We start from the raw sequence: 17,935 nt of genomic DNA on the forward strand, positions 1-17,935 counted from the left end.
TAGAGGTGGCCCCTAACCTGAGCTAGAGGTGGCCCTTAACCTGAGCTAGAGGTGGCCCCTAACCTGAGCTAGAGGTGGCCCCTAACCTGAGCTAGAGGTGGCCCCTAACCTGAGCTAGAGGTGGCCCCTAACCTGAGCTAGAGGTGGCCCCTAACCTGAGCTAGAGGTGGCCCCTAACCTGAGCTAGAGGTGGCCCCTAACCTGAGCTAGAGGTGGCCCCTAACCTGAGCTAGAGGTGGCTCCTAACCTGAGCTAGAGGTGGCCCCTAACCTGAGCTAGAGGTGGCCCCTAACCTGAGCTAGAGGTGGCCCCTAACCTGAGCTAGAGGTGGCTCCTAACCTGAGCTAGAGGTGGCCCCTAACCTGAGCTAGAGGTGGCTCCTAACCTGAGCTAGAGGTGGCTCCTAACCTGAGCTAGAGGTGGCCCCTAACCTGAGCTAGAGGTGGCTCCTAACCTGAGCTAGAGGTGGCTCCTAACCTGAGCTAGAGGTGGCCCCTAACCTGAGCTAGAGGTGGCCCCTAACCTGAGCTAGAGGTGGCTCCTAACCTGAGCTAGAGGTGGCCCCTAACCTGAGCTAGAGGTGGCCCTAACCTGAGCTAGAGGTGGCCCCTAACCTGAGCTAGAGGTGGCCCCTAACCTGAGCTAGAGGTGGCCCCTAACCTGAGCTAGAGGTGGCCCCTAACCTGAGCTAGAGGTGGCCCCTAACCTGAGCTAGAGGTGGCCCCTAACCTGAGCTAGAGGTGGCCCCTAACCTGAGCTAGAGGTGGCCCCTAACCTGAGCTAGAGGTGGCTCCTAACCTGAGCTAGAGGTGGCCCTAACCTGAGCTAGAGGTGGCCCCTAACCTGAGCTAGAAGTGGCCCCTAACCTGAGCTAGAAGTGGCCCCTAACCTGAGCTAGAGGTGGCCCCTAACCTGAGCTAGAGGTGGCCCCTAACCTGAGCTAGAGGTGGCTCCTAACCTGAGCTAGAGGTGGCTCCTAACCTGAGCTAGAGGTGGCCCTAACCTGAGCTAGAGGTGGCCCTAACCTGAGCTAGAGGTGGCCCCTAACCTGAGCTAGAGGTGGCCCTAACCTGAGCTAGAGGTGGCCCCTAACCTGAGCTAGAGGTGGCCCCTAACCTGAGCTAGAGGTGGCCCCTAACCTGAGCTAGAGGTGGCCCCTAACCTGAGCTAGAGGTGGCCCCTAACCTGAGCTAGAGGTGGCCCCTAACCTGAGCTAGAGGTGGCTCCTAACCTGAGCTAGATGTGGCCCCTAACCTGAGCTAGAGGTGGCCCCTAACCTGAGCTAGAGGTGGCCCCTAACCTGAGCTAGAGGTGGCCCCTAACCTGAGCTAGAGGTGGCCCCTAACCTGAGCTAGAGGTGGCCCCTAACCTGAGCTAGAGGTGGCCCCTAACCTGAGCTAGAGGTGGCCCATAACCTGATAGCCCGACCATCACAACCACAAACGTCACTAGGTTTAGATGTGGTTTTCTTGATCTAACTTTTACTTTAGGAGAACAGTTGACTAAAACATTTGTCTACCGCGATCGTGCTTGATTTTAATTTACTTTCGGCTTCTTTGAGGACTTTGTGGTAAATGCATGGATGTTTGCTTGAAGGATATTATTGGAGGTGGGAAACTGTAGATATTAGAAATGTGGAATCCAAATAGGAACTAGTGCAACCTTGTGTGGGGGTCCAGCACTAGCTTGGAGCCATGACCTCCATCCAGGTACGGACTGGGACTGAAATTCAGCTCTGGCATTTAAAATCACACAGGCCCATGCTGTCCCCGTCCCCAAGCACCAGATGGAATATATTACTAATATTACCCTGGATGGAGGAAAGCAAGAACTACTACAACACCAATATTTCTAACGATACCCGTTGCCTGCTGGGGTACGTGATGATGTCAGTGACTTTGTGCTCCATCACAACTCTTAACAGTATGAGTGTCTTAAGAACACCGATTCTGTTAACAACATAGCAGACAAGGCAGCCCACGACCAGACAGGCCCTTCTGGCATTTGCCAGAATTGCCAAATGGCCAGTCCGGCCCTGCCTCCATCCAATAACGTACAGACTACTGGGGGTCTGGAGACATCCCCCTAAGAGCAGAGCTATGAAGGTAGAATGTTGCTGGATATCTGGGCTGAGGTTCTGTTTGTGTGGCCCCCGGTGACCTCAATGACTGATTTTTGGTGCCAGGAACACGAGACATCTCCATGTGTCAGGTGTTGGCCTTCACTTAACAGCGAGTCGTTGGCCATCTGCCCATCTCCCAGCCAAGTGTTCATCAGCTGGGAATGAAATCTCTCCATATTTATCAGGGCGCCGTCCAATGCGTCAGTTATCCGGCCTCAGACGTTGCAGTAATTGCATGGACATTAATGATGGTATTTTGCCTCAGATTTGGCAAACGCAATAGGTAAAATCCACAGCAAAAAATTAATGTTCCATAATTGTACAGAAGCAGAATTTGCAATGTATCGATTGTGTCCAAACGATTCTGGAGGTTCACTCTGGAGGAGGACTGGAGGGACCACAGAGGGGGACTGGAGGGTGAAGGGGGACAACAGAGGGGACTGGAGAGTGAAGGGGGACGACAGAGGGGACTGGAGGGTGAAGGGGGACGACAGAGGGGGACTGGAGGGTGAAGGGGGATGACAGAGGGGACTGGAGAGTGAAGGGGGACGACAGAGGGGACTGGAGAGTGAAGGGGGACGACAGAGGGGACTGGAGGGTGAAGGGGGACGACAGAGGGGGACTGGAGGGTGAAGGGGGATGACAGAGGGGACTGGAGAGTGAAGGGGGACGACAGAGGGGACTGGAGAGTGAAGGGGGACGACAGAGGGGGACTAGAGGGACGACAGAGGGGGACTGGAGGGTGAAGGGGGACGACAGAGGGGACTGGAGAGTGAAGGGGGATGACAGAGGGGACTGGAGAGTGAAGGGGGACGACAGAGGGGACTGGAGAGTGAAGGGGGACGACAGAGGGGGACTAGAGGGACGACAGAGGGGACTGGAGAGTGAAGGGGGACGACAGAGGGGGACTAGAGGGATGACAGAGGGGGACTGGAGGGTGAAGGGGGACGACAGAGGGGACTGGAGAGTGAAGGGGGACGACAGAGGGGACTGGAGAGTGAAGGGGGACGACAGAGGGGACTGGAGAGTGAAGGGGGACGACAGAGGGGGACTAGAGGGACGACAGAGGGGACTGGAGAGTGAAGGGGGACTAGAGGGACGACAGAGGGGGACTGGAGGGTGAAGGGGGACTGGAGGGTGAAGGGGGACGACAGAGGGGACTGGAGGGTGAAGAGGGATGACAGAGGGGGACTGGAGGGAGGAGGAGGGGGTAGAGGACTGGAGGGAGGAGGAGGGGGACGACACAGGAGGACTGGAGGGTGAAGAGGGATGACAGAGGGGGACTGGAGGGACGATAGAGGGGGACTGGAGGGTGAAGGGGGACGACAGAGGGGACTGGAGGGTGAAGGGGGACAACAGAGGGGACTGGAGGGTGAAGGGGGACGACAGAGGGGACTGGAGGGTGAAGGGGGACGACACAGGAGGACTGGAGGGTGAAGAGGGATGACAGAGGGGGACTGGAGGGACGATAGAGGGGGACTGGAGGGTGAAGGGGGACGACAGAGGGGACTGGAGGGTGAAGGGGGACAACAGAGGGGACTGGAGGGTGAAGGGGGACGACAGAGGGGACGGGAGGGTGAAGGGGGACGACAGAGGGGGACTAGAGGGACGACAGGGGGACTGGAGGGTGAAGGGGGACGACAGAGGGGGACTGGAGGGTGAAGAGGGATGACAGAGGGGACTGGAGGGTGAAGGGGGACGACAGAGGGGGACTAGAGGGACGACAGAGGGGGACGACAGAGGGGGACTGGAGGGTGAAGAGGGACGACAGAGGGACTGGAGGGTGAAGAGGGATAACAGAGGGGGACTGGAGGGTGAAGGGGGACGACAGAGGGGGACTGGAGGGTGAAGAGGGACGACAGAGGGACTGGAGGGAGGAGGAGGACATACTGAGTCTAAACAAGTCTTTGCTATGGCAGGTAAACATGAAATCTTTGAAATTTGATTTGTATTACTGCTGTAGAAAATAGTATAAACAAATCTACTTAGCGCATAATTTGACCAATTCATCTGGTCCAGCAACCACCACAAGGCGATCCTCTCTGCCGAGAACTTAGTTTAACGTGATTCCTCTCCTGGGCTGATGGTTGACATTTCTATGTGTAGGTAGGATCCTGCTCGGTCAGGGAGCCTTTCTACACAAATATCAGAATATTTCATGTTTTCAGTCTATAGCGTTAGAGTGATCTGTGGAGATGGCTGCTCTCCGTACGCTCCTGTACACACCAGCTTTCTTTCTGTTTGGAAGGGACGCTCAGTCTTTTGATATTTTTGAACACTCGGCTGAGCCCAATGTATGTGTGTGCGGAGCAGTCAGGAGGAATAACAGATCCGTCCATGGTGAATGTGCCGCCTCCTCAGCACCGGGCTCTGTGTGCGGTTACTGCAGGTCCTATGAGGACATGTGACTGAGGAGCCGCCGGTATCCTCCTCTCTCTATAGACGCGGCCGCTTCACAATCTGACTATATCTCGTCACACAGGTGAGACTGAAAACAACCTGGACATCACCTTTAATGACCTCTCTTCAGGGGGGGAGTCCGGGCCGCACTCTCCGCTCTCTCCTGAGGGCAAGAAGAGCCCAAAAGGCATCAAAAAGTTTTGGGGAAAGTAAGTTTTGTCTTTTTCTCATGATGCAGACCTGTAATATGTATATGCTGGCTATGCTGCGCATGGGGCCCGTCTATGCTGCGTGCCTGGGGCCCGGCTATACTGCGTGCATGGGGCCCGGCTATGCTGCGTGCGTGCGGCCCGTCTATGCTGCGTGCGTGGGGCCCGGCTATACTGCGTGCATGGGGCCCGGCTATGCTGCGTGCGTGGGGCCCGGCTATACTGCGTGCCTGGGGCCCGGCTATGCTGCGTGCGTGGGGCCCGTCTATGCTGCGTGCCTGGGGCCCGGCTATACTGCATGCATGGGGCCCGGCTATGCTGCGTGCGTGCGGCCCGTCTATGCTGCGTGCCTGGGGCCCGGCTATACTGCATGCATGGGGCCCGGCTATGCTGCGTGCGTGCGGCCCGTCTATGCTGCGTGCGTGGGGCCCGGCTATACTGCGTGCATGGGGCCCGTCTATGCTGCGTGCGTGGGGCCCGGCTATACTGCGTGCCTGGGGCCCGGCTATACTGCGTGCCTGGGGCCCGGCTATGCTGCGTGCGTGGGGCCCGGCTATACTGCGTGCATGGGGCCCGTCTATGCTGCGTGCGTGGGGCCCGGCTATACTGCGTGCCTGGGGCCCGGCTATACTGCGTGCCTGGGGCCCGGCTATGCTGCGTGCGTGGGGCCCGGCTATACTGCGTGCATGGGGCCCGTCTATGCTGCGTGCGTGGGGCCCGGCTATACTGCGTGCGTGGGGCCCGGCTATGCTGCGTGCGTGGGGCCCGTCTATGCTGCGTGCGTGGGGCCCGGCTATACTGCGTGCCTGGGGCCCGGCTATGCTGCGTGCGTGGGGCCCGTCTATGCTGCGTGCCTGGGGCCCGGCTATACTGCGTGCATGGAACCCGGCTATGCTGTGTGCGTGCGGCCCGTCTATGCTGCGTGCGTGGGGCCCGTCTATTCTGCGCGTGGGGCCCGGCTGTGATTACCACGCGGCTCATGTATCCATTATTTGTTGCAGAATCAGGAGAACGCCATCCGGAAACTTCCATACAGATGAGTTAGGACTGTCTGAATTCAAGAGGGGAGGGATGAGAGCGACGGCCGGACCCCGACTCTCCAGAACCAAGGACCCTTACAATAAGAATAGGTAATGGAGGTTTCCTGCTGATTCCTAATATCACAGCATTGGAAAACATGGCAGCGCTGGTATGTCACCCACCGGGCACAGCCCCTGATGATGGGCGCCGGCTACGATATTACTATTAGATGGAGCCATTGCCCCCTGGCCGTTCATAAAGGACAACAATAAAAATCTGGTCCCTTTCAAGGAGCTGCTGGACACCATGACACCTGGGACAGAAGGAGCTGTTGCCCCCCGGCCATTTCCATGGCTTCAGCATATTATCTCCCCTGCCCTCTGTCCAGGGGCTCATGGGTGGTCTTTGCTTGTGATATTTTTCATTCCCAGGCAGCGCTATCTTTCCTCATTGGCTCCGGTTAGTCCACGATTGGGGTCCTTAGTGGAGACCCTTGTGTTCCGTGCTGCTGGTGGGGAGGAGAAGTTTCTCCCTGAGTGTGCAGAGTTGGCAAGGCTCATGGGGTCCGGTCTCCTTCAGCTGCCCGGACCACCCTGACATGCAGCACTCCCCCGTTTGGCATTGACTATCACTTCTCCCCTTTGTCCATTCTGCAGCAGCCAAACCTTAAGGGGACGTGCAGGGTCCTTGCACAGTTGGGCTCCGGTCACTGCGTACCAGCGCGCCTCATACACCCTGTGCAGGTAGATAATTCCGGGATCTGGTCCCCTCTAACGGCCGAACGTTTCCTCCCCAGTGATTATAACGCCCCGTTCGCTCAGTGGAGTAATGAGCAGGTCTGTAATTGGCTGGAAGATTTCGGTTTGGGACAATACGTTATGTTCGCCCGGCAGTGGGTGAGCTCGGGGCACACGTTACTAACGGCCACGCCGCAGAGCCTGGAAAAGGTGAGAAACGTGTCATCATGGCCGCCGGTGTGGGGTCACCCAGCGATGAGGGATGTAATAACCACCATGTTTGTGTCCGAATATAAAGGAACTGGGCATAAAACACCCGCTGCACCGGAAGAAGCTCCAGCTGGCCATCAGCGCCATCAGCTCCAAAAAAGAGGAGAAATCCGGGCAACTCGATCACATGTGGGTGACAAGTAAGTGGATCCTAAGATCGAAAAAAAGAGTCGTGTCCCACCGTTATGTGTATGCAGCTCCCATGCTCTTCCTTCCTTCTGTCCAATATTTCTTGCATATAAGTATAAAGGAGGAGATAGATGGACGGGATCCTGACTGCAGGATGGGACTGCACGGGGTTTGTATACCGTAACCATGCATACGCATGAGTCTGTACAGGAGCTGTGGACACAAAACGGTGAGATAATTTCAAGAGGTAAAATTGCTTAGTTGGTGGATATGGCCTTAAAGGGCAGAGTCACTTCTGAGCCGCTGTCCAGAAGAATTGGAAATTACAGTTATGCATGCTCTGACTTCATAAAGGGTCTATGTGCCACACGTGGATACTCGGCTGAGATGCTCTGAATGGGGCTGCACTTGGTGCTTGTATCCAAGCTCCTCTTCTCCGCATACACAGGGTGACATATTAGTCCTGTCACTACTTGCTTTAAGGTGCTCACACCTTCACCAGCATTACCACTCTCCATCTAATTGGCCAAGCGCCGCTGCGCCCCCCGAAAAACTGTTCTACAACAAAGGGCTGTGGTGACTATTAGGAGGAGGACCCCCGGAGGGGATTGATTAGCAGAACCACTCAGGTCTGTAGGGGTTCTTCTGTTCTCCCACGCCATGGACGTATAATGCACAGATTCACTGGGCCCAGGGCGATAGTGAGCCGGGGTCCCAAACCGTCTACCGGCTGTGGTGCGGGGCCTCGTGTCATTTGCCGGCTGTGGTGGGGGGCAGCGTGTCGTCTGCCGACTGTGGGGGAAGGCAGCGTGTTGTCTGCCGACTGTGGTGGGAGGCAACGTGTAGTCTGCCGGCCGTGGTGGGGGGCAGCGTGTCGTCTGCCGGCTGTGGTGGGGGGCAGCGTGTCGTCTGCCGACTGTGGTGTGAGGCAATGTGTAGTCTGCCGGCCGTGGTGGGGGGCAGCGTGTTGTCTGCCGGCTGTGATGGGGGCAGCGTGTCGTCTGCCGGCCGTGGTGGGGGGCAGCGTGTCGTCTGCCGGCTGTGGTGGGGGGCAGCGTGTCGTCTGCCGGCTGTGGTGGGGGGGCAGCATGTCGTCTGCCAGTCGTGGTGGGGGCAGCGTTTCGTCTGCCGGCTGTGATGGGGGCAGCGTGTGGTCTGCCGTCTGTGGTGGGGGGGCAGCGTGTCGTCTGCCAGTCGTGGTGGGGGGCAGCGTGTCGTCTGCCGGCTGTGGTGGGGGGCAGCGTGTCGTCTTCGTCTGCCGGCTGTGGTGGGGGGCAGCATGTCATCTGCCGGCTATGGTGGGGGGCAGCGTGTTGTCTGCCGACTGTGGTGGGGGACAGCGTGTCGTCTGCCGGCTGTGGTGGGGGAGCAGCGTGTCGTCTGCCGGCTGTGGTGGGGAGCAGCGTGTTGTCTGCCGACTGTGGTGGGGGACAGCGTGTCGTCTGCCGGCTGTGGTGGGGGAGCAGCGTGTCATCTGCCGGCTGTGGTGGGGGGCAGCGTGTTGTCTGCCGACTGTGGTGGGGGGCAGCGTGTCGTCTGCCGACCGTGGTGGGGGACAGCGTGTCGTCTGCCGACCGTGGTGGGGGACAGCGTGTCGTCTGCCGGCCGTGGTGGGGGACAGCGTGTCGTCTGCCGGCCGTGGTGGGGGGCAGCGTGTCGTCTGCCGGCTGTGGTGGGGGGCAGCGTGTCGTCTGCCGGCTGTGGTGGGGGACAGCGTGTCGTCTGCCGGCTGTGGTGGGGGACAGCGTGTCGTCTGCCGGCCGTGGTAGGGGGCAGCGTGTCGTCTGCCGGCTGTGGTGGGGGGCAGCGTGTCGTCTTGTCAGTATGGATCCAGCTGCAGGCTACTGTCAGATCAGCAGACTCCTTGGTGTCAGTGGATCGTCCGCTGTGGTTCTTGTCGTCCTTCTTGTATTTTGGGGATTTTCCATGCACACAGTTTTCTAATATTGTGAAAATCGAAGCCGAATATAATCATTTAGCCACTTACACCGTCCATTATTCTCAGGGTGGCTGGATGATATCGGCCTGCCGCAATACAAGGACCAGTTCCAGGAAGCCCGTGTGGATGGGAGAATGCTGCAATACTTAACTGTGGTAAGGAGTCCGGGGGGAGGTCCGGGGCAGTGAGTGTTGTGGTATGGAGTCCGGGGGGAGGTCCGGGGCGGAGAGTGTTGTGGTATGGAGTCCGGGGGGAGGTCCAGGGCAGTGAGTGTTGTGGTATGGAGTCCGGGGGAAGGTCCGGGGCGGAGAGTGTTGTGGTATGGAGTCCGGGGGGAGGTCCAGGGCAGTGAGTGTTGTGGTATGGAGTCCGGGGGGAGGTCCGGGGCAGAGAGTGTTGTGGTATGGAGTCCGGGGGGAGGTCCGGGGCAGAGAGTGTTGTGGTATGGAGTCCGGGGGGAGGTCCGGGGCAGAGAGTGTTGTGGTATGGAGTCCGGGGGAAGGTCCGGGGCGGAGAGTGTTGTGGTATGGAGTCCGGGGGGAGGTCCAGGGCAGTGAGTGTTGTGGTATGGAGTCCGGGGGGAGGTCCAGGGCAGTGAGTGTTGTGGTATGGAGTCCGGGGGGAGGTCCGGGGCAGAGAGTGTTGTGGTATGGAGTCCGGGGGGAGGTCCGGGGCAGAGAGTGTTGTGGTATGGAGTCCGGGGGGAGGTCCGGGGCAGAGAGTGTTGTGGTATGGAGTTTGGGGGAGGTCTGGAGCGGAGAGTGTTGCGGTAAGGAGTCCGGTGGGAGGTCCGGGGCAGAGAGTGTTGTGGTAAGGTGTCCAGGGGGAGGTCCAGGGCAGAAAGTGTTGTGGTACAGAGTTTGGGGGGAGGTGCGGGGCAGAGAGGGCTGACAGCAAGCAGAGTTTTTCCCATCGGCTGACAGCGAGCAGAGCTTTTCCATCGGCTGATGACAGCGAGCAGAGCTTTTCACATTGGCTGATGACAGCGACCAGAGCTTTTCCCATCGGCTGATGACAGCGACCAGAGCTTTTCACATCGGCTGATGACAGCGAGCAGAGCTTTTCCATCGGCTGATGACAGCGAGCAGAGCTTTTCACATTGGCTGATGACAGCGACCAGAGCTTTTCCCATCGGCTGACAGAGAAGAGCTTTTCCCATCGGCTGATGACAGTGAGCAGAGCTTTTCCCATCGGCTGATGACAGTGAGCAGAGCTTTTCCCATCAGCTGATGACAGTGAGCAGAGCTTTTCCCATCGGCTGACAGAGAAGAGCTTTTCCCATTGGCTGATGACAGTGAGCAGAGCTTTTCCCATCAGCTGATGACAGTGAGCAGAGCTTTTCACATCGGCTGATGACAGCGAGCAGAGCTTTTCCATCGGCTGATGACAGCGAGCAGAGCTTTTCACATCGGCTGATGACAGCGAGCAGAGCTTTTCACATTGGCTGATGACAGCGAGCAGAGCTTTTCACATCGGCTGATGACAGCGAGCAGAGCTTTTCCATCGGCTGATGACAGCGAGCAGAGCTTTTCCCATCAGCTGATGACAGCGAGCAGAGCTTTTCCCATCGGCTGACAGAGAAGAGCTTTTCCCATCTGCTGACCTCGTGCAGAGCTCTGGATGTGAGGGATTTTCAGGAAATTGCAGAACATTTCATTGGGACAAGTAGCGAGCACAGTGACCCCTGCCGGCCACATCTGATTGCCACTCATCAGGAGTGCAGAATGCGTCGGCTGCGTATTTTCTAATCCTCGTGATCAGCAACAGCTAGAGTCACATTTTGGGGGACTACAACTCCCAGCATAGACTGACAGCCCTGTAGTGTTTGCACCATGGGAGTGTAAATATTTTGCTTGACAACATACCGTGATGAGGATTTGGAGCCCTGGGCCAAATGTGATCCTGTCCTCACGGGGCTCGGAGACAGGTGCTGGGGGGGAGGAGGCCACAAGGAGCCGGTCAGGGAGCGCAGGAAGCAAAGGCTTAGAGAGTCCGCGCTAAAAATGGGCTGTGGTAATCCAATAACGAACCTGAGAAAATCTGCCGCAGGAAGTGGGAATTCTGCACCGAGCGCTGGAAAATAAACAGGAGTGCGTGCCAGGAAGATTTAAAGAGGAATCGCCCCCAGGAGAGAGCATACAGGGAAAGAAAGCTGCAGAGACCTGATATGTAAGATCTCTGCTTGCTGTCACTCCGTGGAATCTGTCCTGTGATGGACGCACTGCGGCTTGTACAGATGTCGGAGCCTTGTAACAAGGATCATCACTGAAGGTCTATTGGGTGACAGCAAGCAGAGATCCTGACAATACTGATGGCGTCCGGAGGCCGAGGGCGGCTGAGCTCCGGGGTTCTGTGTGTCCATACAGCGCGGTTCATCCCCATATCGGGGTCTTCACCTGTATCCTGAGGGTTTGATACATTGTATCCAGTCTGCAATCACCAGGAAGATACATTGTAGAAGCGATCCCTCCAGGAGAGCTGCAGACCTCGGCTGTGTTCACACAGAGCTGTTTTGTTACGGTTTTAATTTGTTTCCATATTACTAAAAAAGCTTCAAAACCACAATGGAGAAAACTGCAATAAAACCCCTGAAATAATCGCTTGACGTGCTGTGTCTTAGGGCAAAAGATGCCAGAAAAAGACGAGATCTCCACGGGAGCGAGATCTCTGAAGACGCCTTCATTCTGCTTTTATTAGAAAACGCTGCATTTTTCCACACACACAAATGGGGGAAAAAAGAAAAAGCATCAAAAGCCGCAGATGTGAACAAGCCCCTATAGTGAGAGCGGACAGTCTGGGATTGTAAATGGAGACTTGGGGTCTATTCCGATTTGCAGCCTCGGATAGAAGGTTTCTATTTCCTGACAGCAAGCAGAGATCTCTGCTGTCCTTCCGTCTGGGCGGGTGACAGACTCCAGTCTTGCAGACACTTTGATGTAATTCTCTCTGACCTGGATCCCTGCGAATTCACGTTTCCCCTTTTAACCCCTAGTGCACTTCTCTATGTATCCAGCAAGCATTTCTATAACGGGGTCCGGGGGGTCCGAGGCGACAGCGGCATCAGCCAATGACAATTCGCTCTGTTCCTTTGGTATAGGGACCCAGCGCTCGGCCCCCAGGACATGGGGACCCCCAGCAGCAGGATTCACTCAGGACTCACTAGTCAGTGACAGGAATGTAAATGCACAGCTGGCGCCCCCCAGTGGCCGCTGCCGAGAACTGCTGTTGGGCTGAAATTCTACATAATCAGACAGTAAAGTTTGGAGCCAAGTTCTGTGTCTTGTTCTCAGGGAATCTGGTCTCTTTCAGAATGATCTCCTGTTCCTGAAGGTGACGAGTCAGCTGCACCATCTCAGTATTAAATGTGCCATCCATGTGCTGCACGCCAACAAGTTCAACCCCAACTGCCTGCGCCGGCGGCCGGCTGATGAGGTCAGTAGTAGCGGATATGTGATTATCATTATTATTATTATTTATTGTTATAGCACCATTTATTCCATGGCGCTTTACATGTGAGGTGGGGTATACATAATGAAAACAAGTACAATAATCTTAAACAATACAAGTCATAACTGGTCCAGGAGGAGAGAGGACCCTGCCCGCGAGGGCTCACAATCTACAGGGGATGGGTGAGGATACAGGAGGAGAGGACCCTGCCCACGAGGGCTCACAATCTACAAGGGATGGGTGAGGATACAGGAGGAGAGAGGACCCTGCCCGCGAAGGCTCACAATCTACAAGGGATGGGTGAGTATACAGGAGGAGAGAGGACCCTGCCCGCGAGGGCTCACAATCTACAAGGGATGGGTGAAGATACAGGAGGTGAGAGGACCCTGCCCGCGAGGGCTCACAATCTACAAGGGATGGGTGAGAATACAGGAGGAGAGAGGACCCTGCCCGCGAGGGCTCACAATCTACAAGGGATGGGTGAGGATACAGGAGGAGAGAGGACTCTGCCCGCGAAGGCTCACAGTCTACAGGGATGGGTGAGGATACAGGAGGAGAGAGGACCCTGCCCGCGAGGGCTCACAATCTACAAGGGATGGGTGAGGATACAGGAGGAGAGAGGACCCTGCCCGCGAAGGCTCACAGTCTACAGGGATGGGTGAGGATACAGGAGGAGAGAGGACCCTGCCCGCGAGGGCTCACAATCTACAAGGGATGGGTGAGGATACAGTAGGTGAGGATAGAGATGGTCATGCAGCGGTTTGGTCGATCGGTGGTTACTGCAGGTTGTAGGCTTGTCGGACGAGGTGGGTCTTCAGGTTCTTTTTGAAGGTTTCGATGGTAGGCGAGAGTCTGATGTGTTGGGGTGGAGGGTTCCAGAGTAAGGGTGATACGCGAGAGAAATCTTGTATACGATTGTGGGAAGAGGAGATAAGAGGGGAGTAGAGTAGGAGATCTTGTGAGGATCGGAGGTTGCGGGTAGGTAAGTAGCGGGAGACGAGGTCACAGATGTATGGAGGAGGCAGGTTGTGGATGGCTTTGTACGTCATGGTTAGGGTTTTGTACTGGAGTCTCTGGTTAATGGGGAGCCAGTGAAGGGATTGACAGAGGGGAGAGGCCGGGGAATAGTGGGGGGACAGGTGGATTAGTTGGGCAGCAGAGTTTAGAATAGATTGGAGGGGTGCGAGAGTGTTAGAGGGGAGGCCACAGAGCAGGAGGTTACAGTAGTCGAGGCGGGAGATGATGAGGGCATGGACTAGGGTTTTTGCAGATTCTTGGTTGAGGAATGTACGGATCCGAGAAATATTTTTGAGTTGAAGTCGGCAGGAAGTGGAAAGGGTTTAGATATGTGGTTTGAAGGAGAGATCAGTGTCAAGGATTACCCCGAGGCAGCGAGCTTGTGGGACTGGGGAGAGTGGGCAGCCATTTACTGTAATGGATAGGTTCGTTGGGGGGGTCGCGTGAGATGGGGGAAAGATGATGAATTCTGTTTTGTCCATGTTAAGTTTCAGAAATCTAGCGGAGAAGAAGGATGAAATAGTGGACAGACATTGAGGGATTCTGGTTAGTAGGGAGGTGATATCTGGTCCAGAGATGTAGATCTGTGTCATCAGCATAGAGATGATACTGAAAGCCATGAGATTCTATGAGCTGTCCCAGGCCAAAGGTGTAAATGGAGAAGAGCAGGGGCCCAAGAACTGAACCTTGTGGGACTCCGACAGATAGGAGGTGGTGTGTGAGTGGGAGACGCTGAATGTCCGGTCTGTTAGGTATGATGAGATCCAGGATAGGGCCAAGTCTGCGATGCCAAGGGATGAGAGGGTCTGTAATGTGGATATATATGATAAACTGAGTGTAAATAATAATGTGTCTAATCTATCCTCCACCGACAGAATAATATCTCCCCCTCAGAAGTGGTGCAGTGGTCCAATCATCGAGTCATGGAGTGGCTGAGATCTGTAGATCTGGCGGAGTATGCACCGAATCTGCGGGGCAGTGGTGTTCATGGCGGTCTGATTGTAAGAAATCTGTTTAGTCTGTATGTCACAGTGTACAGATTTATACAGTCACCACTAGGGGGAGCTCACTGCATACAGAATTATACAGCCACCACTAGGGGGAGCTCACTGCATACAGAATTATACAGCCACCACTAGGGGGAGATCACTACATACAGATTTATACAGTCACCACTAGGGGGAGCTCACTACATACAGATTTATACAGTCACCACTAGTGGGAGCTCACTACATACAGATTATACAGCCACCACTAGGGGGAGCTCACTGCATACAGAATTATACAGCCACCACTAGGGGGAGCTCACTACATACAGATGTATACAGCCACCACTAGGGGGAGATCACTACATACAGATTTATACAGCCACCGCTAGGGGGAGCTCACTACATACAGATTTATACAGCCACCACTAGGGGGAGCTCACTACATACAGATGTATACGGCCACCACTAGGAGGAGATCACTACATACAGATTTATACAGTCACCACTAAAGGGAGCTCATTACATACAGATTTATACAGTTACCACTAGAGGGAGCTCATTACATACAGATTTATACAACCACCACTAGGGGGAGCTGACTACATACAGATTTGCACAGCCACCACTAGAGGGAGCTCACTGCATACAGATTTATACAGCCACCACTAGGAGGAGCTCACTACATACAGATTTATACAACCACCACTAGGAGGAGCTCACTACATACAGATTTATACAGTCACCACTTGAGGGAGCTCACTACATACAGATTTATACAGCCACCACTAGGAGGAGCTCACTACATACAGATTTACACAGCCACCACTAGAGGGAGCTCACTACATACAGATTTATACAGCCACCACTAGGAGGAGCTCACTACATACAGATTTATACAACCACCACTAGGAGGAGCTCACTACATACAGATTTATACAGTCACCACTAGAAGGAGCTCACTATATACAGATTTACACAGCTCCTCTCTCTCTGTCAGACTTGTGTGGTATAGGATACTAGTAGTAGCTGTCATTTCTGGAGCTTCGTTTTATTTTGTCCACAGATCCTTGAGCCCCGGTTTAACTCTGATACCCTCGCCATGCTCCTAAACATTCCCACTCAGAAGACCCTGCTGAGGAGACATCTAGCCACCAACTTCAGCTTACTGATCGGTCCAGAGGCTCAACAGGAGAAACGTGAGATAATGGACTCCACCACGTATACGGCCCTGTCTACCACTGCCAAAGTCCGGGTATGTTCAGTAACTTTCCTCTTACCAAGGGGGCAGAGAACCCCAAATGACTCTGTTCTCCCCAAACTGGGCTGATTTACATTGTGGCCCATGGTTTCTTTTCAAATTATTACAGAGTAACCAGAGACCCTTATCCTTACGGTTTTAGAGATTCATGTGGTCGCTGATCCCTAGGATGGGCCTCCGGTGGCAGATCGGCCCTGCCTTGTTTAGCAGGGACAGCGCCAGACATTCTGTGGTGGCAGTGCCTGGTACTGCAGATCTTTGCATCTCAGTGAATGGTCCTCAGCTGCAGTTCCAGGCATCGCCACTACCGACTGTAAGGCGCTGTGCCCGGTGAATAATTCTCACATGATCCACAGAATCACTGAATTTTGGGTAGTTTTTGCTTAGTGACTGTCATTTATTTTTTTTGTTGGTTTTGCAGCCAAAGAAGCTGGGACTTTCCCACTTCAGTAACCTGCGCAAGAAAAAGTTTGACGACTCCACGGACTTTGTGTGTCCTGTAGACGCCAGCACACAGAAGAGCGACTTCAAGACCCCCAACAACAGTTCCATCAAAGACGTAGACAAACTGGAGCAGGTGGGCAGACTAATCTGAGGGCAGCTGCACTGGCACGTTCCTCACCCCTCACTGTGTTTGTCTAACCATCGCCCCATACCCATCATTACCAGCATGATGCCATCCAGAGACTGACTAATATCTATATGTATCGCCACCTGCGGCCGGAGCGCAGTTGCCCCTGACCACTGACACTTTACAGATTTTATACAGAATCTAATTTATCCAAATATATTTATCTCCAGATCGTACATGTAAATACTCGCTGTATAGTGTAAGGAAATGTTATATTGTGAAGACCAGGAAATAAAGAAACCTGATTATTACTGTGCGTGGATTTACATCACTCTAAAGTGTTTTTGGTACGTAGACAGGCGCCCCCACGGCTACCCAGTATTGTGTCTACAGTATTAGTATGGAGTGGGGGCTGTATAAGTCTGTATATAGTGAGCTCTCTCTAGTGGTGGCTGTATAAATCTGTATGTAGTGAGCTCCCCCTAGTGGTGGCTGTATAAATCTGTATGTAGTGAGCTCCCTCTAGTGGTGACTGTATAAATCTGTATGTAGTGAGCTCCCCCTAGTGGTGGCTGTATAAATCTGTATGTAGTGAGCTCCCTCTAGCGGTGCCTGTATAAATCTGTATATAATGAGCTCCTCCTAGTGGTGACTGTATAAATCTGTATGTAATGAGCTCCCTCTAGTGGTGACTGTATAAATCTGTATGTAGTGAGCTCCCTCTAGCGGTGCCTGTATAAATCTGTATATAATGAGCTCCTCCTAGTGGTGACTGTATAAATCTGTATGTAATGAGCTCCCTCTAGTGGTGACTGTATAATTCTGTATGTAGTGAGCTCCCTCTAGTGGTGACTGTATAAATCTGTATATAATGAGCTCCTCCTAGTGGTGACTGTATAAATCTGTATGTAATGAGCTCCCTCTAGTGGTGACTGTATAATTCTGTATGTAGTGAGCTCTCTCTAGTGGTGACTGTATAAATCTGTATGTAGTGAGCTCCCTCTAGTGGTGACTGTATAAATCTGTATGTAATGAGCTCCCTCTAGTGGTGACTGTATAATTCTGTATGTAGTGAGCTCCCTCTAGTGGTGACTGTATAAATCTGTATATAATGAGCTCCTCCTAGTGGTGACTGTATAAATCTGTATGTAATGAGCTCCCTCTAGTGGTGACTGTATAATTCTGTATGTAGTGAGCTCCCTCTAGTGGTGACTGTATAAATCTGTATATAATGAGCTCCTCCTAGTGGTGACTGTATAAATCTGTATGTAATGAGCTCCCTCTAGTGGTGACTGTATAATTCTGTATGTAGTGAGCTCTCTCTAGTGGTGACTGTATAATTCTGTATGTAGTGAGCTCCCTCTAGTGGTGACTGTATAAATCTGTATGTAATGAGCTCACTCTAGTGGTGACTGTATAATTCTGTATGTAGTGAGCTCTCTCTAGTGGTGACTGTATAATTCTGTATGTAGTGAGCTCCTCCTAGTGGTGACTGTATAAATCTGTATGTAATGAGCTCCCTCTAGTGGTGACTGTATAATTCTGTATGTAGTGAGCTCCCTCTAGTGGTGACTGTATAAATCTGTATGTAATGAGCTCCCTCTAGTGGTGACTGTATAATTCTGTATGTAGTGAGCTCCCTCTAGTGGTGACTGTATAAATCTGTATATAATGAGCTCCTCCTAGTGGTGACTGTATAAATCTGTATGTAATGAGCTCCCTCTAGTGGTGACTGTATAATTCTGTATGTAGTGAGCTCCCTCTAGTGGTGACTGTATAAATCTGTATATAATGAGCTCCTCCTAGTGGTGACTGTATAAATCTGTA

General features: G+C 53.9%; 1 protein-coding gene across 9 annotated transcripts in view; it reads left to right on the top strand.

Moving 5' to 3' along the window:
- Positions 1-17,935, top strand: part of PPFIBP2 (PPFIA binding protein 2) — a 134,296-nt gene that overhangs the window by 109,155 nt on the left and 7,206 nt on the right. For 7 of the 9 annotated variants that reach the window (XM_069740083.1, XM_069740081.1, XM_069740082.1 and 4 more), the window contains 9 exons: positions 4,605-4,731; positions 5,733-5,861; positions 6,548-6,698; positions 6,787-6,898; positions 8,893-8,981; positions 12,136-12,258; positions 14,166-14,291; positions 15,343-15,531; positions 15,959-16,114. In XM_069740083.1, coding sequence (XP_069596184.1) covers positions 4,605-4,731; positions 5,733-5,861; positions 6,548-6,698; positions 6,787-6,898; positions 8,893-8,981; positions 12,136-12,258; positions 14,166-14,291; positions 15,343-15,531; positions 15,959-16,114 — 1,202 coding nt within the window. Of the gene's footprint in view, positions 1-4,604; positions 4,732-5,732; positions 5,862-6,547; positions 6,699-6,786; positions 6,899-8,892; positions 8,982-12,135; positions 12,259-14,165; positions 14,292-15,342; positions 15,532-15,958; positions 16,420-17,935 lie in introns of those variants that run through there. The other 2 variants (XM_069740084.1, XM_069740087.1) reach the window with 1 other exon arrangement.

Source organism: Ranitomeya imitator, chromosome 9 (assembly GCF_032444005.1).
Source record: "Ranitomeya imitator isolate aRanImi1 chromosome 9, aRanImi1.pri, whole genome shotgun sequence".
In the NCBI taxonomy this organism is placed as follows: Eukaryota; Metazoa; Chordata; class Amphibia; order Anura; family Dendrobatidae; genus Ranitomeya; species Ranitomeya imitator.